Genomic DNA, 20,228 nt, shown 5'->3' on the forward strand with positions numbered 1-20,228 from the left:
CGATTTTTCAGGACATCCCCTGAACATAAGCCCTAATGCGTCTTTTGGAGCAAAAACTTAATATAAGACCCGGTCTTATTTTTGGGGAAACATGGTAGGAATGGTTAAATACACCATTGGACATATAGACAATGAAAGCCTATGTAGCAGGTAAAGGGACTGAAACAGCCCTCCGTGCAGGTTTCACCTTGGAAGAATCTCTAAAATAGAGAGATAAGTGGAAAAAAGAAAAACAAAAAACTACTTCTAGACAATTTGAAAAATATAATTTCATTTACGTAAAAGGAAACTCACCAAATGAAACTCTGTATTTATGAAGGTCTTTATAAATGCATGTACATTCAGAGAAAGTTCAGGAAAAGCACACTAATAACAGTAATTACCTCTGAGGAGGAGAATAAGATTGGGGGTGAAGGGAAAAGTTTGGTTTTGACTTTACATACTTCTGTAATTGTTTGAATATTTTATAAAAAGAATGTGTTTGTACATTACTGGTGTAATTAAAAATAAATAAGCCAGTGAACAGATGTTTTAAAAATCCCGTAACAACTAAAAACAGTGGGGGGGGGGAACCCAGATCAAGGAGATAATGAGAGAGCGGTCGTGAAGGCAGCCACAGGTGAAACAGAAGGGTCAGTGTTGGAGGTGAGGGGCAGGAACTCCACAGGCTTTGTGCCTTGGGGAGGGGTCACAGCAGAACTCATCAGACCATCCTGTGGCTGAGCTCCCAAGGGGCGTCATTTTGGAGTTCACATAGTCTCCGGCCTCCTTGGTCCTCTAGCTTGAATCCAACTTCCGCTTGGCCTACATGGACGCTCCAGTATCCTTCAGCTCACTAGACTGTGTATGGAGAGGGTTTGCCAACTGCCTTTGTCTCTGAAAACTTCCTCTGGTTATGCTTCCTGGAAAAGGGACTTTGAGAAGACTGACGTGGCTGCAGATGTCAAGGCAAGCAACCCTCTTTTATGACTCAGTGGCAGTCGTGATTCTGCTCTCAGCCCCCAGAATATCGCCACAAAGAGGAATTAAGGAGGAAGAAGCATTTAGTATGATGGGGCTGGGAAGCTACTAATCCCAGACTCCGGAGCAGTATCTTTTGAGAGAAGGAGAAGAATCCCCTCTCTTCCTGTGGCCTCTTGGTACAAAACGTATGACGAACTACCTGGATCATTTCACCAGTGCATGAGCCTCAATTGCCTACATCCATATTCTTTTAATTTTCATCTTGAAGGGAATCCAGCAGTAATTGTGATATAAGACAATCTCTGCACAGTTGTACACACATGATTTCAAAACTCAAGAAATACAAATGACGTAAGTAGAAATACCTTGTGTTTCTTAGGGCTGGCCCTAGCTGTGAGACCCTGTTTAAACAAGGAAATGTGTGAAGATACAGAAAGCCCATTGTGCACAAATATGTTCTGCTTGAGCATGCTAAATTTTGGAGGGTTTTCGAAGGACCTGCAAATATAAAAGCTTGTTCACATATAAGCAGGAAGGTGAGTGGATGTGTACAAGGGCATGGAGAAGGAAACACACACACACACACACACACACACACACACACACCGAAACATCACAGACACACCAGACATCACACACACACAGACTCATGTAGCCCAGTAAAATAATAAGCTCCTTACAAAACATTTTTAGACTGTAGTCCACGCATTCCCAGGGGACTATATGTAAGCTTACGTGTACACAGATAATGGTGGAAAAATAGAATCAAATCGATCATATCTGAAATTAGCAAGGTGTATACCTGTTTATGCTCTTCTATGTATGACTTTTTCCTGCCTATTTTTAACTACATGTGTTTATTAAGTCAGTGAGTTTTTGGCCCAGCATTCAAAAGATATCTGTCTATATTTTTCTCACTTCTTTAAATATATATTGAGCACCTATTATGCCAGGTACATATGTAAGGACAAATGGTGGTTATTAATGCATATTACTTGTGGGTAGATCCTTATGTGTTGCTATTGATTTATATTATTGACTCTTTGTTCTCCATTTTTGAGGTTCTAGAAGCTGATAATAGAAATAATGAATTTCAGCTCCATAAGTGGGGAAAAAAACCCAGACCTCTTGAAATGTAGCATCAAATTCATGTTCCTCAATGTCAGGGACAAGAACTTCCAAAAAAATGTGTGGAGAATAGGTGATACTTGCATTGATTTGTGACATGGAGAACTACCATGTTTCCCCAAAAATAAGACCTAGACAGACAATCAGCTCTAATGCGTTTTTTAGAGCAAAAATTAATATAAGACCTGGTCTTATTTTACTATAATATAAGACCAGGTTTTATATAATATAAGACCAGGTCTAATCTAATTTAATCTAATCTAATCTAATACTGGTTCTTATATTAATTTTTGCTCCAAAAGATGCATTAGAGCTGATTGTTCAGCTAGGTCTTATTTTCGGAAAAACACGGTATATCAAATGCTGAAATGCACAATACAATTTTTGAAAAGTTTGTGGCAAATATATTGATGAATAATTAGGAAGTAGTTACAGGACTACCAGATCATGTATCCCATGTCCTCGCACTAAATTGTGGAGTCCCAAACTTTTCTTTTAGATTTCGGTACCAGGGCTTTGTAACCAAGAATATCACGGGTGTACATGTTCACACACACACAAACCTATGAAAACACTGCTGGGCTTCTAAATGAATGGGAGGTAGGGGCTGACCAGCAGGAGGGGTTGGCCTTCTGTACAGCAGAAATAAAGAACTCTGTTAAATACATTTAGTTAGAAATAGAATGTGGTACAATCAAGATTCCCCCAAGCCTTAAATAATGTCATAAGTAAAATGATATAAATAGTTCCATAAGTAAATTCTGCTCTAAGCACCATACCACCACACAGCACGAGGTTTGGGTAGGCAAGAGAGTGTTTAGACACTGATATGGTTAATCCATCTGATACCAGCTAAACTTCATGTCTGATGAGCGACTGAACTTGGCTGCAAATTCCTCTTAATAAGGTCTCCAGGGTTTGGATATTCCTAGACAGAGCACAGGGGAAGGGCTGAGTCCTCAGGCCCATAACCAGATAAAGAAGCAGAGGAATGATCAAAGCTACAACTATTATATCCATCTGGGATTTTCTTTTGTGAATGAAAATAAGAAGAAAAAAAAAAAAAAAAACGAAAAGAAACATCAATAATGTGACCTTGGACTTACAGGCAATATGGACACTTTGGGGAAGTTATGAAGCGTCTCCCATTCCCGCTTGAGGTACTCAATGGAGCCCACAAACACAATGTGTTTGAGCTCGTGGTAATGGAAGTTGCTGGCACGGAGTGGCATCACCAGGTTCCGGAGGCCAATCAGGGCTGAGCTGACATCGCCAAAGATGCAGACCACGACATGGCCACTCAGGACGGTCATGGCAGCTTCACTTCGAGTCTGCAATAGGGAAAAGGGCGTGAGCATTGGGGAGACCTCATAGGGCTGCAGTAAGAACCAAAACAATCACTGGTGTTAAAGAGCGAGTAAACAGTTGTCGAGTGCTTACAGTGTGCTATTACTGCTATAATTTTTATTTCAACAACGTTCATCACATGCCATACATGTTTATAATTTGAGTATGTATGTAGAGTCTGACAATTAAGTTCGTGAACTTTTATTGCAATGATGTTGCTAATCTTTTTTTTATATCAGAGGGACTATTCATTATGAATTTGTACCAACTGGACAAGCAGTTAACCAAGTTTACTAGTTGGAAGTGCTGAAAAGGCTGCGTGAACAAGTTAGATGACCTGAACATTTCACCAACAATTCATGGCTCTTGCATCACGACAATCAATGGCACTGTCTGTGAGGGAGCTTTTAGCCAGTAAACAAATCACTGTATTGGAAACACACCCCACCCCCCGCCAATTACCTTATCTGGCCCCCAAAGACTTCTTTCTTTACCCTATGATAAAGGAAATATTAAGAGGAAGACATTTTGATGACATTCAGGACATCAAGCGTAATCTGGCGACAGCTCTGATGGCCATTCTAGTTCCAAAATTGCTTTGAATGGTGCACTAGGTGCTGGCGTCGGTGCATAGCTTCCCAAGGGGAGTACTTCAAAGGTGACCGTAGTGATATTCAGCAATGAGGTGTGTGGCACTTTTTCCAGGATGAGTTCACAAACTTAATTGTCTGACCTCGTATATTGCTATAACAAATATATGGAAACATATATCCACACATATCACTATCTTTTCTGACAAAAGATTTTAAAAAGATATGCCACACATGCATATGAGCAGGGGATCTTTCATAATGCTTTTCAGGGTAAAAATCAGAAAGAATAGCAATATTGATGCTATTTGGAAAGGGAAGATTTAGTTTCCATTAAATTGTTGATACAATGAACTGCCCTTTCTGACTCTTGCTGAGATGATGATAAAATGGTCAGATCCTATGTTGGCCATAGCTCAAGAAATTTCTGTTTTGAGTTCTAGATTCATCTATGAGATGATGAGTACATCATTGTATCAATAAGTAGCACATGATATCCTAAGCCAGGCGCTGGAAAACTATGACCCAAAGGCCAAATCTGGTCCACCACTGGCTTTTGCATGGTCATGGCCAGTGAACTATGATTGGTTTCTACATTCTAAAATGGTTGAAAAAATCAAAGGAAGAATATTTCATATGTGAAAATTATATGAAATTCAACTTCCACTAACATTTTATTGCAACACAGCCAATCTTATTCATAGGTATTGCCTATGGTTGCTTTTACATTGTAATGGCCGAGTTGATTAGCTGTGACAGAGACCATTTGGCCAGTAAAACCTAAATTATTTATTATATGATCCTTTACAGAAACTTTGCTGACCCCTATCCTTTGCTGCCTTGGGGGTTTCCAGAGCATGCCTGGAGTGGCTCTCCTGCATATGTCACCAAAGGAAGATTCCCAAACAATCATTGAAAGGATCTAGAAACAGATCAGCAAGTCAACAACCCATATCTTTCCCCAACCCTAGGCCTGTATCTACAAAGGAAACAAATGAAAGAATCAAATTACCGCTGTAAGAGGAGGATCCCAGCTTCCCAGGAAATGCAAATGGCTAGCCACTGCTGATTGTTTTGCTCACTGTTTTAGTGACCAGAACACAAGAAAACCAGTTGTGGGCCTTTGTCTGTCTCTCCTACTGGTCCAATCCCTCCCACCTGGCCTTCTTTCCTCCCTGTTCACCACTGCATGCCTGGATGGCCCATGTGGCTTACAATGCTTTGGGGGAGGCATATTAATGTCCACTGCACGTATCAAACTCTGCTCCATTTAATCCCTAGAATTGACCAGTGTATTGATTGTTTAAATGCCAATATTGCAATTCACGACAATGTCAGGGTTATTACAGTAACCCCCAAGGACAGGAAGAAGCTAGCTTTCACTCCCTGATCGTTAGAATAAAATAGGGGCTGTCACCATTATTGGTTTCCCACTGCAGCAGTACAGTAACACCTAAGACACAGGCTGTAAGAAATATTTGATAAACTGTGACCAAGGGGGACCTACTGGGGAGTCACACCTCACATCCCTGTTTCATGGAGAAGACCTGGAGTTGGTTATCTTGGCTTCATGAAAGTGTGTGTGCCTGGGTACCACCAGTAGGGGGTCAATGAGTCTGTAACGTGCTGTGATGGGCTCCTAATTATTTTCAGTTGACCAGGTCCCCTGAGGCTAGCTCCCTTCAACAAGCCTGAGGAATACAAACTGGGTTCAGAGGAGGGGCAGGAAATCTAGAATAGGGAGGTAAGGAAGGCACCAGTTAGCAGAGTGGCCAAGGCACAGATGCTGACGCCAGAAGGTTAGAACTGGAGACCAAAACACCAATCCTTACATCAGCCACGGCAACATCACCTGGAGAAGCTTGTAAAGATACCAATTCCTAGGCCTCAGCGCTGGAGGCTCTTAAGCTCTTTCAGGTTTAAGACCCCCAAGAGAAACTATTCACACATGCATCTTGTGTGTCCTATACATCCTTCAAAGCCTCACCCAAGCTGGGCCTTAATGGCCTTAGCCCCTTCGAAGCACTACCTGCTTGTGTCCAATAACACTTCCCTGGCCACTTCAATGCAGGCTAGTCTTCTCCCCTAGATTTGAATAGCACCTTGTGCCTCTCAACACTTGACTTTAAAAATATTGTTTCATGGTTTCATTTTATGTCTTCTCTCCAATGAGATGATCATTTCCTCAAGATTGAGGCCATCTCTTATTTTTTAATTTTATTTTTTAAAATTAATCTTATTTTTTAAAGTTACTGTCCTGCACCCATTGGGTACACACGTCACAAAGCATCTTCTGAGCATTGTCATCTCTGCTCCATCTTCAGAGAGGGCCTCTTGGACCACCCTGTCTAAATAGCACCTTTCTAGCCTGTGACTCTGCTTTATTTTCTTCATAGCACTTTATCAACATTTGACATATTATATATTCATTTGTCCACCTGGATATCTTCTCTTAGCCCCCACTAGAATACAAGACCTAGGAGAGGTTGTACCCCCAGCAACAACAGCTGTGCCTAGCACATAAAAAGCATGTCATAAATGTTTTGTTAAATTATGTTACTTTTCAGATGAGAACAGTAGTAACTCGCCTCACTAAACTCTTTCCCGCCGGTAGGGGACTTTGAGTGGAGGTCCATTAGTTATTAAAACCCGGGTCACAGATATGGTGCCCAGCCTGGAACCTGCCTCAGGTGAGTAACATCACCAGCTGTGTTAGATCACCAGAGCAAAAGTGCGATGGACACAGTAGCAGGACGTAACTGCACAAGCACCTTTGTTCTTAGAACAAATTGCACTCCTGGTAAATTGGACAATAACTGTTTCTGTGCTTTTGTCTGCAACTTTCACACCTCTAAGACAGCCTCCAGCACAATGCTGTGTTGGCTCCTCATGCATGGTTACAATTAAATTGAGAACACACACACACACATACACACACACTCAGAAAAAACACAGGGAAAAAAATCTACTGGATTAGTGTACAAAGCGATTCTGAAGAACTGGAAGAGCTCTTTTTTAGGAAGGGAGGCCATGATATCAGAAATGATAGAATTTTCCTGGCTGACATAAGGGAACAGGTCATAGCAATCTGGGGATTAGAGGCACAGGGAGAAAGAACCCTTCCATCTGACCTTTCTGATTATGAATCCATTTTCCATGGATTAGCAAGACAATAAACTGTGGGAAAGCTGATGCAGGCATTAAAACCTAAAGCTGTTAATAGGACACGTCTAAAGAGTAGAATGGATTGTTATCTATGCTGACACTCCTGGGACAAACCAGAAACCCATGGCTGCTACCGAGATGAGCCAACCAGGAAATAGGGTTCTGAGCCCCCACTTTCCAGAGGTAACCCATGGTTCACCACCGTCATCATCAGCAAATGCATATTGCCTGTGTACCGTGTGTGCAAAGCTATGATATAGACAAACACAAGATAGTGTTATAAACAAATAATAATACAGGTAGCATTCAGATTTCTTCATGGCATTTAATCATAACGATGATAACAGTTAACTTTGTTGAGTCATATGCTGGATTTTAATTTGCACTAATGACCCTAATTTAGTTAGGGTCATTCTCATCTCATTTTCTTACAGCTAAGAGAACTGAAGTGCAAGGAGATCAAGTGACTTGCCACAGCCACGCAGCCACTAACTGGCACAGGCAGGCTCTGGCCCCAGAACCACATCCAGACAAGTTATGGTGCACGTGTCCTCCCATGATGCCTTTCACACAGCATGTTGATCACTCCCTATCTTAATGAACAAGTAAATATAGAGAGATGGAAAATTCTGCTCTTGGTTCATGTTCAGATGAGAATTCTAGCTGCCTCAATATGTATCTCGAATTTCAATTATCAAAAATAATATGGACTGGGGACGGTCTTATCCCACCATCCAGTTAGGAAAATCATATTCCTAGCAACCGTAGTTTGGCACAGACGTAGATGCCATCCATTCCACGGCCTGCCACTCACCAGGATGACTTTCTCTATCGCCTTGGGCGCGCACCAGTGAAACATCCCAGTAGAGTCGTACTTCTTCACGTTGGAGTCCATGTTGTCAATCTGATCATTGCCGGGAATTAACAAGGGGTCATGCCTGGAGAGAAAGGACAGGAAAACCTAAGTGGAAAATGTGATCAATTATACATGGAAAGTGCCCCGAGTTACATCTCAGAGGAGTTGAAAGATGCAGAGGAAATGGTTGTCACTGAAGGCCATTCTTGTGCTTGTAAAACCCATCCATTGAAAGAAAACTGCCTCAAACCACCACCTGTAAGTGTGCAGGTGACCTTGGTCAGGTAATAATTCTGCCATTCTCTCCTGTTCCCCTTTATCCAAAATGGCCTGCACATCATTTGTGAATTTGGTTTCCTTTTTTTTTTTTTTTATAGATATCTCATTCCCACTCCTCTCATTTTACCAGCTATCCAATCATTCCAGCATGTGAGCACGTACACACACACACACACACACACACACACACACCTCAAAGGGTTGTTATTAGCATTGGCAATGAAGAGGAAGGAAGAGGAATAGAGTCTCATGCTGACTGACTGGCATGAGGATGGAAAGCCAATTACTTGCTCTTTCTGACTACAACTTCTGACGTGATTCTCTTCGCAGTAAAAGCTTTAACAGGCTGCACTTTAAATATTTTAGCAATTTGCCCAATCAGATTTTGCTCTCCTCGGCTGAAGCCCTTTAAAGATTCAGCAGCATGTCACTTCAGAGCAGATTGACTACCAAATGCCCACATCTGGAATACATGATTTCAATACTAAACAACACCGTCTCTCATTGCCTTGACAACTGCATTTGCACTAACCATCCAACGATGCTCCTCCCACCCCCACTTTCACCTCCCGACTGTAGCATTCCTTGCATGAGAGCCTCAAGTGCAGATGCATCTTAATAAACTTGTCTTGAATTCTCAGGGCTACATTCACCCTCTCTTGCCTTGTTTACTAGTAGAAAAGGAAGGTGCTTCTACAGAGGCCTCCCCTCCAGTGGACTGGCAGAGCCTCACCGAAACCCTTAAGCATTACAATAGAATGAGGCAGGTCTAACAAGCTTACAGCATAAGAAACACACTCTTGCATCTTGAGCCATACCCTCTGTCCAGATCTATCTCCAATCATGATTCTGTACCTCGGTTCTGAGGTGGTCATTAGGGTTTCTACAACAATGAGCACATACAATTAGAACAATGTCCCAGGTGTCGCTAGCTATCTGTGCAGTGGAGCTATTTTCCCTGAGTAATACTGTTTGTTCAAGACAGAAAATAGAAATACGTTCAAATTCCAAATATTTATGGTAAAGTGATGTTTCTTTTTAAATGATCTACTTCAAGCATCAAAGGGGGACCTTTATGTAGCCTTCAGTATTTCTCCCTCTGAAATTTCTCTGATGCTTCTCATTTATATAGTCAGAACACAGAGAGTGGGACAATAATCCCTCCTACATGGTCACAGACCTAGAATTAAGCTTTCAGGGTATCTATCCTGACCCTCAAAATAACCTCCCAGCCCCACTTAAGATGGGAAAACTCTGACTGCATTTACTTATTCCTGAGAATTTGTTTTCAGGCTACTCCAAATGACAAATATCATGTGAGGCAATCCTGCAAAGTTATCTTCAATGAATATGCTAGATTACCATACGGACTGTCATATTGCATCTTAAAGGAGACGAGCCCCCCCCCCCCCCTTGGAATAGCACCTCAGTAGCTGAGTTGCAGGGAAGTCTTGAGGTCTTGTAAAGCACCAAGCCACCTTTCAAATCCTGAACTCAATCAAAAATGCTAAAATAAAAAAACAACAACACAGTTGCTAATAAGAACTGGTCACAGATCAGGGCAAGAGGAAAGGTTGAATGTTTTTGTTCAAGAAGAATGTGTAATAGTTCTATAGATATCCACTCTCTGGGATAAGTAGGTGGACAGAAACCACCATAGAGAAGAGATTTGAGAAAATGAACAGAATGAACTCTTCCCAGCCCTAGAAGAACATATTTTAGTTGGAAGAGAATCTTAATAAATTTTCCCTGAAGATAAAGAACCTTGTTTTTTGGTAGGAGAGGAAGTATTATCTCAGGAAGGTCTGAGACCAGCACTCAATGCATTCAGGATTTAAAAGACAACCAGGACAACATTTACATAAGATCAGAAGGCAAGCAGATGACACAGCAAGCTGGCTAAAATTCCTTTTGGAAATTTGTGTCTTTGGAGAAAGGACATACATTTTTTTTTTTTTTTAATTCATACCCTCCACCCCCACCCCTACCCCCAGGATGCTGAATTCCCCACTACAGCAGATGCCCCCTTATCCACAGTTTCCCTTTCCTTGCTTTCAGTTATCCACGGTCAACAGTGATTTGAAAATATTAAGTAAACATTCCAGAAATAAATAGTTTATGGATTTTAAATTGATACCATTCTGAGTAGTGGGACGGGATGTGGAATCCAGCATAAGGAATAGAGTCAACGGAACTGTAACAGCTTATACGACGTCAGAGGGGTAGTAGATTGGGGAGGGTTATCACTTTGTGAGGGGTGTAAATGTCTAACTACTACATTGTTTTGTACACCTGAAACCAATTTAAAAAAGAGAGAGAAAAAGGACAAACATTTTGGTACCTTCTCTTTCTGGGAAGAAATCATTCCATGATAACACTGGCCTCCAACCCTCATCTTGGAAAAGTAAATAAACAAACCTGATGATCAATTACTCCTCAATGAGAGGAAAAGAGACAGTTTTTTAATGCCTCGTTAACTGGCATGGGGTTTAGGGTACAATTCGACACTAGAGCTGCAAGCCATGACTGGCACTGGAACACCCAGAAGCATCTGGGAAGTCCCCATGGTATGGCTTGCTGAACATGGAACTCTCTACAAGTCTTTCAGCCTGGCCTGGATCATTTAAATATAAGTCACCCAGGATTTTCCTCAAAGGATCCAATCTGAGAACCATCAAAAATCTCCCTGAACAAGGGTATTTTCTTGTCTGACCAGCCATGGTACCTGGAATTTGAATTTTGGTTTCTTGAACCAGCAAAGCAACCAATAAACATGAATCACTTACTCAGAGACAGGGCCATAAGGTAGCAGAGAGACAAAAATGTCAACCGATAGTTGTGATAATACTATGGTAAGTGTTAGAGCAAAGTAATGTACAAGTGGTATGAGAACACTAAGAAAGAAGCGGTTAATTGTCTGGTATTTGAGTTACAAGGAAGGCTTCACTGAGAAGATAACATTTGATCAGAGCCCTGAAAGATGGGGAAGGATCTCAGTATATCTTAAGTGTTGGCACATTAGCAGCCATTAGGACCCTCTTGGAGAATTGAGGCCCAAGTGAAAAGAGCAGAAGAACGGCATGCAAAACCATTGTTGGAGGTGTCAGCTATGTTATTGCCTAACCTGAAGTATAGATGAGCTGTCTTCAGATGTACAATGGCGGACAAATGAAAGATGGATTCAACGGATTGAGTATGACAGATAGAGAGCAGACTAGGAACAATGCGTGAGATTTAGCTAGAACAAACATCAAGTTTCCCAAAAGGAAGAATGTTATAAAAATTTAAGGTTTTTCAAAAGTGAAATGAGTTGTTTCCCAAAGCAGTGGATTTCTCATCGTTTGAGACATTCTAGAGAAGCTGGTTATATAAAGGGTATTTTATGATAGATGATATTTGAGCCTAAAAGACCTTTAAGGTTTGATTGAAGCAGTATGCTCTTATTAGGGAAAGAGGTGGCTAGGAGAATTTTGGAAATATTGAACCACTGTTGGGCATTGAAAGGCCAAAGGGCACTGAGCAAGCGAAAAGTTGTTGGAGCAAAGATGGGCAATACAAAGCATGGAAGACTGATGACTTTATAGTCAATTAGGGCTAGAACTGTTTCTGTTCCTCATTCACTGGATTCCATTGTCTGAGAGGAAGCTTGGAACATGATTCATTCCAGCAACATGAGAGTCTGTAACTACTTTGGGCCAGACAGGATAAATTTCTTTACCATGCCTGTTCCTGTAGTACTTTCAAGTACCTTATGTTGCTTTATAATGCTGAGAGATCTCAGACATAGGTGAAGAGTAAAGAGTCAGTAGAAAATGGCCTCATGAGCCCTTGTCTGGACAACATGCACAGGGAGCCTCAATAATCAATTAGGGCTGGGTGAGCTTCGGCCATGTCCCAATAGCTGAAGGGTCCCTTTAGGAATACCCACATTTTTATAGCAAACGAGGAGCTCTAGTGAGTTACATTTTTCATACCTACACTTCTTGCATCTCAGCTCACACCTCCAAAGTCCACAGCTAGAAATTATGCATGCCTGATTTCAAATAAAGAGTAAGAGATTCTTTTTCGACGGTTTGCAGGGCAAAGAATGCCACTTGCCCTCATTTAATCTCAGGACGTGAACTAAACGCCCTGCTACAGCAGAAGGACAAAAAGCTTGCCTTGAAGACAACAGCCTAAAGCAAAACCACAAATCCCTTTTCTAGCAAACCTGCTGTGAAGAAGCTGTTATTATATTTTAAAGAGCACAGTTCCCCTTACAAGCAAATGCAGCAAATGCCAGTTTTTTCTGTGGCAGTGGGTTCCATGTTGGAAATTTACATTCAAGTCCTAGTAACCAAAACCCCCCAGAAAAAGTTCTGAAAGGAAAATGACAAAATGGTTATAAAATTGTATCCTTTTCCTTGCTTGATTTTTAAGACCTCATTTCTCATCACATAAGACCTTTCTTGTCATTAAAAGCATCCCATTTAGATTGAGGCCTACCCTGCTGTGGTCTCTATGGGAAATGGGAGGCTTGAGAAAACGTGGGCGGATCTCTCATCCTCCGCAAGGTTTTCAAATCCAAGTGGCAAGTACTAATTTGACTGAGTATGTACTATGTCAGGCACTATGGTGGGCTATCAGGACGTGTCTGAGGCCTCAAAGTTTCCTGCAAATGTTCTGCCTGAAGCTGCCCTCCTAGTTGTTTTCCCTCGCTAGGAGCTCCTCCAGAAGTGCGAGATGCTCTTTCAGAGCTAATAATTTCCATGTCTGTCTCATCCATTAGACGGTGATCTTCTTAAGGGCAAAGGACTCCTATTTTACTCTTCAGTGTATTTCCAGAGCCCAGCAGAGGACACAGTAGGTGCTCAATAAACCACCGACTAACAAGAGGAGCTAACAAATGATTTCCAGTCTCTGAACACCTTTAAACCACTCAACGAAGACTCACCAGACCTTTTATGGTTCAGAAAATGTGCCCAGTGAGAGCCCACTCATCTTTGATATCTTGCGACAATTTGTTTTGGGAACAACCAAGGCTCTTGCACCGTTTTTCACGTTACAGGGACTGTACTTGAAGTAAGGCACCGCGATCTGAAGGGAGACTCTGAAATACGTCTGTAACAAGTCAGGCTGCCTGGAGTGTGCCCGGAGCCAGCTGTGGTAACTGATCAGCAGGGAGGACTCATGTTTGATGTCCAACGATGGTCAAGACAGGTGTTGTTAATTAAGCAACTATTTAGTGCTCCAACGCCAAGTCTGCACATTTCTGAGAGGCGGGCCCCTATCACATCCAGCTTCTCTCACGGTTCTGAGTCATGTGAGCTGTTGTTCTCAAAGTGTTGCCCACACCAGCCACATCAGCATCACTTGGGAGCTTGAGAGAAATGCAAATTTTCCTGCCCAGCCCAGACCTACTGAATCAAGCTCTGTTTTAACAAGGTGCTCTACATGATTCTGACACACGCTCAAGTTTGAGAACCATTCCTATAAAGTTGGAGAAACTATGTGGTTTGAAAAATTCTACCAAAGTTAGCAGCTGTTGGCAATACACAGACTGGAAGGCTATGGCTCTATTCAGCAAGGCCAGGACTGGAGTGAAGCAAAAGGAGGGCCGAGGCGCAACGTTTAAGGAGGTGCCATTATGCCTCCTCCTGGTCCTCATCCTCCTATTCATGGAGAATGATAGGACAAGTGACAAAAGCACATCCAGGCTGCCGGCCCTGACGCTGTCACTGTGACTGGAACTGGAAAGGTTGTGTCAACACCTGGCAGGGACTTCTACCCGGGATGTCACACTAACGACTCTCTCGTGCTGACCTCTAGTTCCCTGAGCTAATCAGCAAATAAACAAACAGAAAGAAAGCAAATGAAATATGAGTAGTTCTTGTGAAGTACAATACTTACAATTCAGTTTTCTATCCTCCCTTCTCCCCATGTCTTCTACGCCATAGAGACAACATGGTGGTTAGTAATGGAGTCCTTGAATGCAGCCTTCAAGAGTATCAGGCCACGGTGCCAGTGCCGGCCACAGGACCCAGACAGGGTCTCAGGTCGTCTCCTCAAACGGGCTCATATTTGGGTTTTTGGCACCGTAAACGATCTGCTTCATGCTGAGGTACATTTGATTTCTGGGTGACTACTATGTCCCGCTGTGTTGCAGGGATCCCGACTTGTGGATTCTGGCTCCTGCCTTAGCTCACCCTTCAGCCCTGCCTCTACCTTCCCATGGAGTGACCTCTCCTGAGATGGGGCTGCCCACTTCCCCTGGCCCCGTCTCCCATCAGAGAGCCATGCCTGGAGCCACCCTGACAAAACCTTCAGGCCAGGCTCTAGCCACTCTGACAAAACTAGAGTCCTTTTCAACTTCTCTGCAACAATTTATTTACAGTTTTTTTCCCGCTTAACAAGTAAACAATCAAGAACTATTGCCACCTAATATGACATCTCTCGTTAGGCAGCCACCATTCTCAGAGGAAAACGGAAATTACTGCCTGCATGTTTGGGAGACATCCTGAGAGAACTGACATGTCCTTGGGTCCTAGGAGAGAGTATACAAGACGCTCTTGAAACAAGAGGACAGGACAATGACCTTCTGTTGAGCCTGCCACTTGCCCAGGGACCTGTGTCAAATCTACCCAATCCTTGGTATGATGAGACCCACTATTTCTTCCTTCTGCGGTCCCATGGGGGCCTATCATTTCCTATTTGTTGGTGCATTAAGGGCTAAATTTACTTAGTTAAGCTGTCCCTGCCTTCCTTCTTTATTCTGCCCAATGGAAGGAAGTGTCAGAGTGGCATTCTGTTCCCTACTTTGACCGGGCTCAGGCCATTTTGCCATTTTGTATTACTAGTACCTTTCAAGCTGGCAGTCCTACCAAAAAAAAATGAACAAACTAACTAACTAACTAACAGAAAAACCCATGAAAGGTATGAATCAAAAGAGCGGGAATGGAACTTAACAAGCAGATGAGTCAATTTCCCCTAATGATCAGTAAATGCCAAGAGGATCATCTGTTTTCCTCAAAGCATATTTCCCCTCCCATTCAGAAAATGAATGTCTAATATGTTATGGGTCTGATGACATGAAGCTCCCCTCACAGTGTTCCATTTGCATGTTTCTGGTATGGTCGATTATCCTTGCGAGCCCAGCTGGGTGCTAGCTCTTTGGTAAATTGTCTACCCGACACACCGTGCGTAAATCCTCATGGCCCATGCTTCTCGATCTTACCCCAAGTGCTTTAGCTCCTGGAGAAATAGCTGCAACATGAACTGATATCAGGAATGCTGTGTGTCCTTCCTAGGAAGACTGTGTAGCCCACTTCTGTCCCCCATTCTGCAGCAGACCCTGACACCCAAAGGACCTTGGCAGAGGCTGAAGTGCACTGGGCGTTCTCTTCACACTTCACACTCTTCAGTATTTATGTAACATGTGCCTCTGTAAGGTCCTGATGGAGGGTTCTAAATCCTTTTTAAACTGCCACCAGTGTTCCTCCCGAAATATAAGCGTAGAACATTGCCTCCTCAAAAACCTGCAAGGGTTCCCCAAGGCCTATGACAGGAAAGACCTCATGAGGGGCTGCCGGTGACTCTCATGTTTTTAACTCCAGTGATACCACTCCAAGGACCCCTTGCTCCAGCCACACCAAGTCACTTCCTGTGGCCTGAGCACTTTTTCTCTTTCCTCCATTGGGCAGAATAGTGAAGGAGTTAACAGAATGAGCTTGGAAGCTAAACTACCTGGGTTCAAATCTTCCTAATTAGGTAAGACTTACTCTATTTACTAGACTTCACGTCTGTGACTCAGCTTCGTCAACTGTAACACAGGGGAAAGAGTAACTCCTGCTCATGGAGTTCAGGCAGGATTCAGTGAGTTCACAGGCACGACACTTTTGGCGTGCTGCCTGGAACCTGGTGAATAAAACAGAGTATGTAGTATTTTCAGCACAGAATCCTCGTCCTTACACAGGGCTCGGTTAATGAAACCTCCTTCATGAACCAGGCTCAGCCTCCCAAACAGCAGAGGTGAGGTCCACTCTGTTCTCACAGCCCGTGCTGGGAGACTCTGGGCAGTCCCTGCTCTGTTTTGCTGCATGTGCTTGTCATCTCCTACAATAAACTGTGAGTGTTTTAAAGATGGGGACTCTACTCCATTTTATTCTATGGCCCTCAAAGACCTTCCACAACACCCTGAATACAGTAGGCTCTCATTAAGCATTTGCTGGACGGGAATTAATCTGAGGAAAGGAAGAGATGCAGACAGATGAGCTGCACAGCCTGTATGGGTCGCATGTGAAGATGCTGTGTGAGAGCCCAGGCATTGCCTCTATGCTGTCTACCCACCGGAGAAACGTGGTCAGTATCCAAAAAGCAGCGAGAAAGCAGCAGTTTGAAGCTAGCTGCAGAAAGAATGGAGTGTGATTATAAGCTGGGCAAGCTGGGCAGGAATTTAGAAAGGGAATCTATGAATCGTCTTCAATTGTAGTTAAAATGGTGCCCAGTGTGCTTTATTTTTCCTTAGAGAGACTTTCTGGAGTACTTTCATTGGATGTCCAGTAGGGTCTGTGAGACACCCCCCCACCCCCAAATTAAGACCCTTGACTTTGTTTCTTAGAGACAAAGTTGTTGCCCTAAATGGCATTATAACGGAAGGAAAACACTGCTATCTTTACAAGGTTCAAACCCACTAGCGAGGGAGAGCTGAGCAATGGATGCTTGGTGATTTTAGAGGAAAACTAGGAGAAGCTCTTTGTATCATTCCATGTTAAGAGACTAACAAGAAAGGTGAATAGAACAACAGGGACCTGGGGACCTCCATGGCCCACTCCTCCTTGCGGGCTGTGAAGCCAAAGGTTATCTGTCACGACACAGGAATCCCTGGCTTAAAGCACAGACATTTACCATTTGGCTGTGAGGGTTGTTTTCTGTCAGGGTAACTAAAAAACATACTGTGTCAGGACCCAGACACACAAAATGAGGCTGTTCTCCTAATGATTGTGCAGAGAGCTAAGTGACACTTAAAAATCAGGGTAAGCTTAGTACCAGAACAAAGGGGAGACAAAGACCATTAGTACAGAGTCCCAGTAGCATTTCATGCTGGCAGATGGTTTGCAAAGAACCTGCACGCAGGAGCCTGTTTTATTTGCAGAAGCCACAGTGGTAAATTAAAGCCCATCCTAGCCCATTCTGGACTCTCCCGTTTCTCTTAGAGCTATTCCTATTGTTGCCCCATGGGCCACTAAAACCTGCCCACATTCAGAATGATTGATTCTGCTCAAACAGCAAGGCACAAACTCGTCAAAAAACCCCCTTCATATAAGTCATTAGCTTCCTGTATGGATTTTTCAGGTCATAAGGAATAGGACCTGGGAGTCCCATCTTCTATAGAGGAGAAAGGGAGTGTTTGAAGAGGTGAGGGGACCTGGAGAAGCCACAAGGTACCACATGAGCTCCTCTGCTTTCTCTCAATCGACAAGAGGGATCTAGCAAAAAAATAGGGCCTGACAACCTCACTGCCAGTGTCAGATGTTCAAACCAAACCAAACCAAACTCATAGGGTCTTCATTCACCCACTGGAAGTGAAGGGAAATAGTGAGAGGGCTCAGTACCTTGCCTTGGCTCCCACTTCAGAGTATGGAGAGCCCCTGAAACGCAGAAAGTCACGGTAACTGAGGAGTGTCTTAAGACTTTCTGACTTGTCATGGGGCAGCTCTTTCCAGCTGAGCTGTGATCGAGACTGGTGCGGCTCCTGGGGTGACATCTTGGTGACAACGGCCGTGGCCATAGCATCCGCCCAAAGGCTCCAACACCAGACACCCGAGTTCTGCAGCTGGGTGAGTTTCAGCTCACCGCCTGACCCACGTTTAGCAATTCTGATGTACCACGGGGCAGACAGCTCTGGTCCGGGATGACTGCCTCCCTCAGTCCCTCTCCGCCCGGCAATGAAAGCAAGACCCACTTTGAAAATTCTCCCCCGTCATGCAAACTGACATAGGCATGCTTTTCAAAAACCCACAGCCAATCTGTTGATCATTACTTATTTACAAAGGCCTTCGGGCAGAAAGTCCTGTAAAAACCATCCTTGATACGGTATACACTAGCTTTTCCTGCTTGTGGAAAAAAAGTCCCCTCAAGGCTACCTCAAACCATCACTTTCTATTGCACATAAAATGTAGCGTGTAACACTAAAGTATTTAATATATATGGTATAATATATCTACAGGAAAGGCATTTGTGTAGAAGTATGTTACCCTGGATTTGGTAATTTGATGTTTTGCTGAAGGCTACGACTTAAAAAAGCTTCCACCTCGTACAGAAGACCTGTCATCTTGGTACCCAAGAGCCAACAGAATAAAGAAGTACCCTTAAGCAGCAAAACTTTGACACAGCTTTGAAGCATATGAAAACAGTATAACTCTTCAGAATTATTATTACTCAAGATCAAAGAAATGAGCCATACTTTACATAGCAAACAGGGACAGAGAATTGGGCTCCAAAGGTTTCGGATTTTTCAGTCTTCTCTTTATTTATTTATTTGCTTCTCTAAATTTAGGCAAAAGAAAGCACCCGGGCTTTTCTCTACTTTACATGGATAAAACTATTAGCGTGAGATAAGGTGATTACCTAAGGTGAGTAAATAGGAATTGAATGCTAGCACAACTGGCGTCATAAAAACGAGAAGCTTGGCAGTTGGTACATTTTATTCCGCCTTGTAAACCGTGAACAGGCATGTAAATCAGCGACACCCAAGCAAAACTGAGCGAAGGGGAAGGCAGAGAACCTTTAAGGAAACACTCAGCAGGAAGAAATGGTCTTAAAGGAAAAGGACATGGGGCTGGGTAAGTCTTCCATGGGAACTCGTGTCCTCAACTGCACAGAGAAGGACTGCCCCGTCTACATCCCAGAAAGGAGGCTAGGGTCGGTCTGGAAGATGGGAAAGTGACGGATAAGTGGGGAGCAAGGGGGAAACTGCTACTATGTTATTTCAATAATCAAAGGGAGGGGAGTAGCCAACAGCAATGAAAAGAAGAAAGTAACATCACAATGCCAGGTGTTTCTACAGCAGTGACCATTTAGGGAGAACAGTGCAATGTGAGATCACCCCTGTTTCATTGAGGTGCTAGAGAGTTAGGATGTTGGAGGGAATAAGCACTGGATTGACAGATGAATCGAAGACAAAAAAGGGAAGATGAAAGATGAAGAGGCCAAGAAGAGGAACTTGGAAAAACTCTTGAAGTTGGGTTTCACTTGCCATTTCCTAGAGGAAGCTATAATCAAGATGAAAAGAAGGGAAGGAAGGGAGGAAGGAACAGAGGAAAGGAGGAAAGGAAGTGGGGGTGGGGGACAGAGCGAGAAAGGGAAAAAGAAAGAACGCGTGCATACACGCTGCATTTCATAATTAATATTGCTTTTAGCCTGAGCAGAACTGCATTACTTTTGAACTTTGCTTTGGCAAGTCCACAGATTATTAGACTTTTTTATCAGTCAAAATCAATTAACAGAAATTTGATTTCAATCGACAGGATAAAAGGAAGGTAATCTTCAGGTTCATTTTCGATTGTGATGATACATCTCACATATGGCCTTAAGTACAGACAACAGTCCTCCAAGGGACTCCAGCAGAAAGAGACTTGCCGGAGGCGAGCTAACCACACGAGTTCCTCTGATTGGTTGCTACCGTCATTAGTGCCACTGCTGTTTAGGAACTACACATAGACAGGACATGGTGACAGCTAAGACTTTAAAGCCTATGTATTTTTCAAACAGCTTTTCAAACTGTTTTTCATGACAGAATTTTTTCGGCTCTATCATTAACTGCTGACAAGCTGACAGAATAAATACTCCAGCCTTTAAGAAGCCATCTAACGATCTTCATTCCCTCCCCTGCCTCCGGCTCGCTGGGGAGGGGAGGCTCTGGG

General features: G+C 43.1%; 1 protein-coding gene across 39 annotated transcripts in view; it reads right to left on the minus strand.

Moving 5' to 3' along the window:
* KCNMA1 (potassium calcium-activated channel subfamily M alpha 1) overlaps positions 1-20,228 on the minus strand; it is a 713,000-nt gene that overhangs the window by 81,104 nt on the left and 611,668 nt on the right. For all 39 annotated transcript variants that reach the window (XM_074339646.2, XM_074339645.2, XM_074339641.2 and 36 more), the window contains 2 exons: positions 8,008-8,131; positions 3,198-3,422 (listed from right to left, as the gene is read on the minus strand). In XM_074339646.2, coding sequence (XP_074195747.1) covers positions 3,198-3,422; positions 8,008-8,131 — 349 coding nt within the window. The remainder of the gene's footprint in view (positions 1-3,197; positions 3,423-8,007; positions 8,132-20,228) is intronic.

The sequence above is a fragment of the Rhinolophus sinicus genome, chromosome 15, assembly GCF_057876585.1.
Source record: "Rhinolophus sinicus isolate RSI-liver-muscle chromosome 15, RSI-T2T, whole genome shotgun sequence".
In the NCBI taxonomy this organism is placed as follows: Eukaryota; Metazoa; Chordata; class Mammalia; order Chiroptera; family Rhinolophidae; genus Rhinolophus; species Rhinolophus sinicus.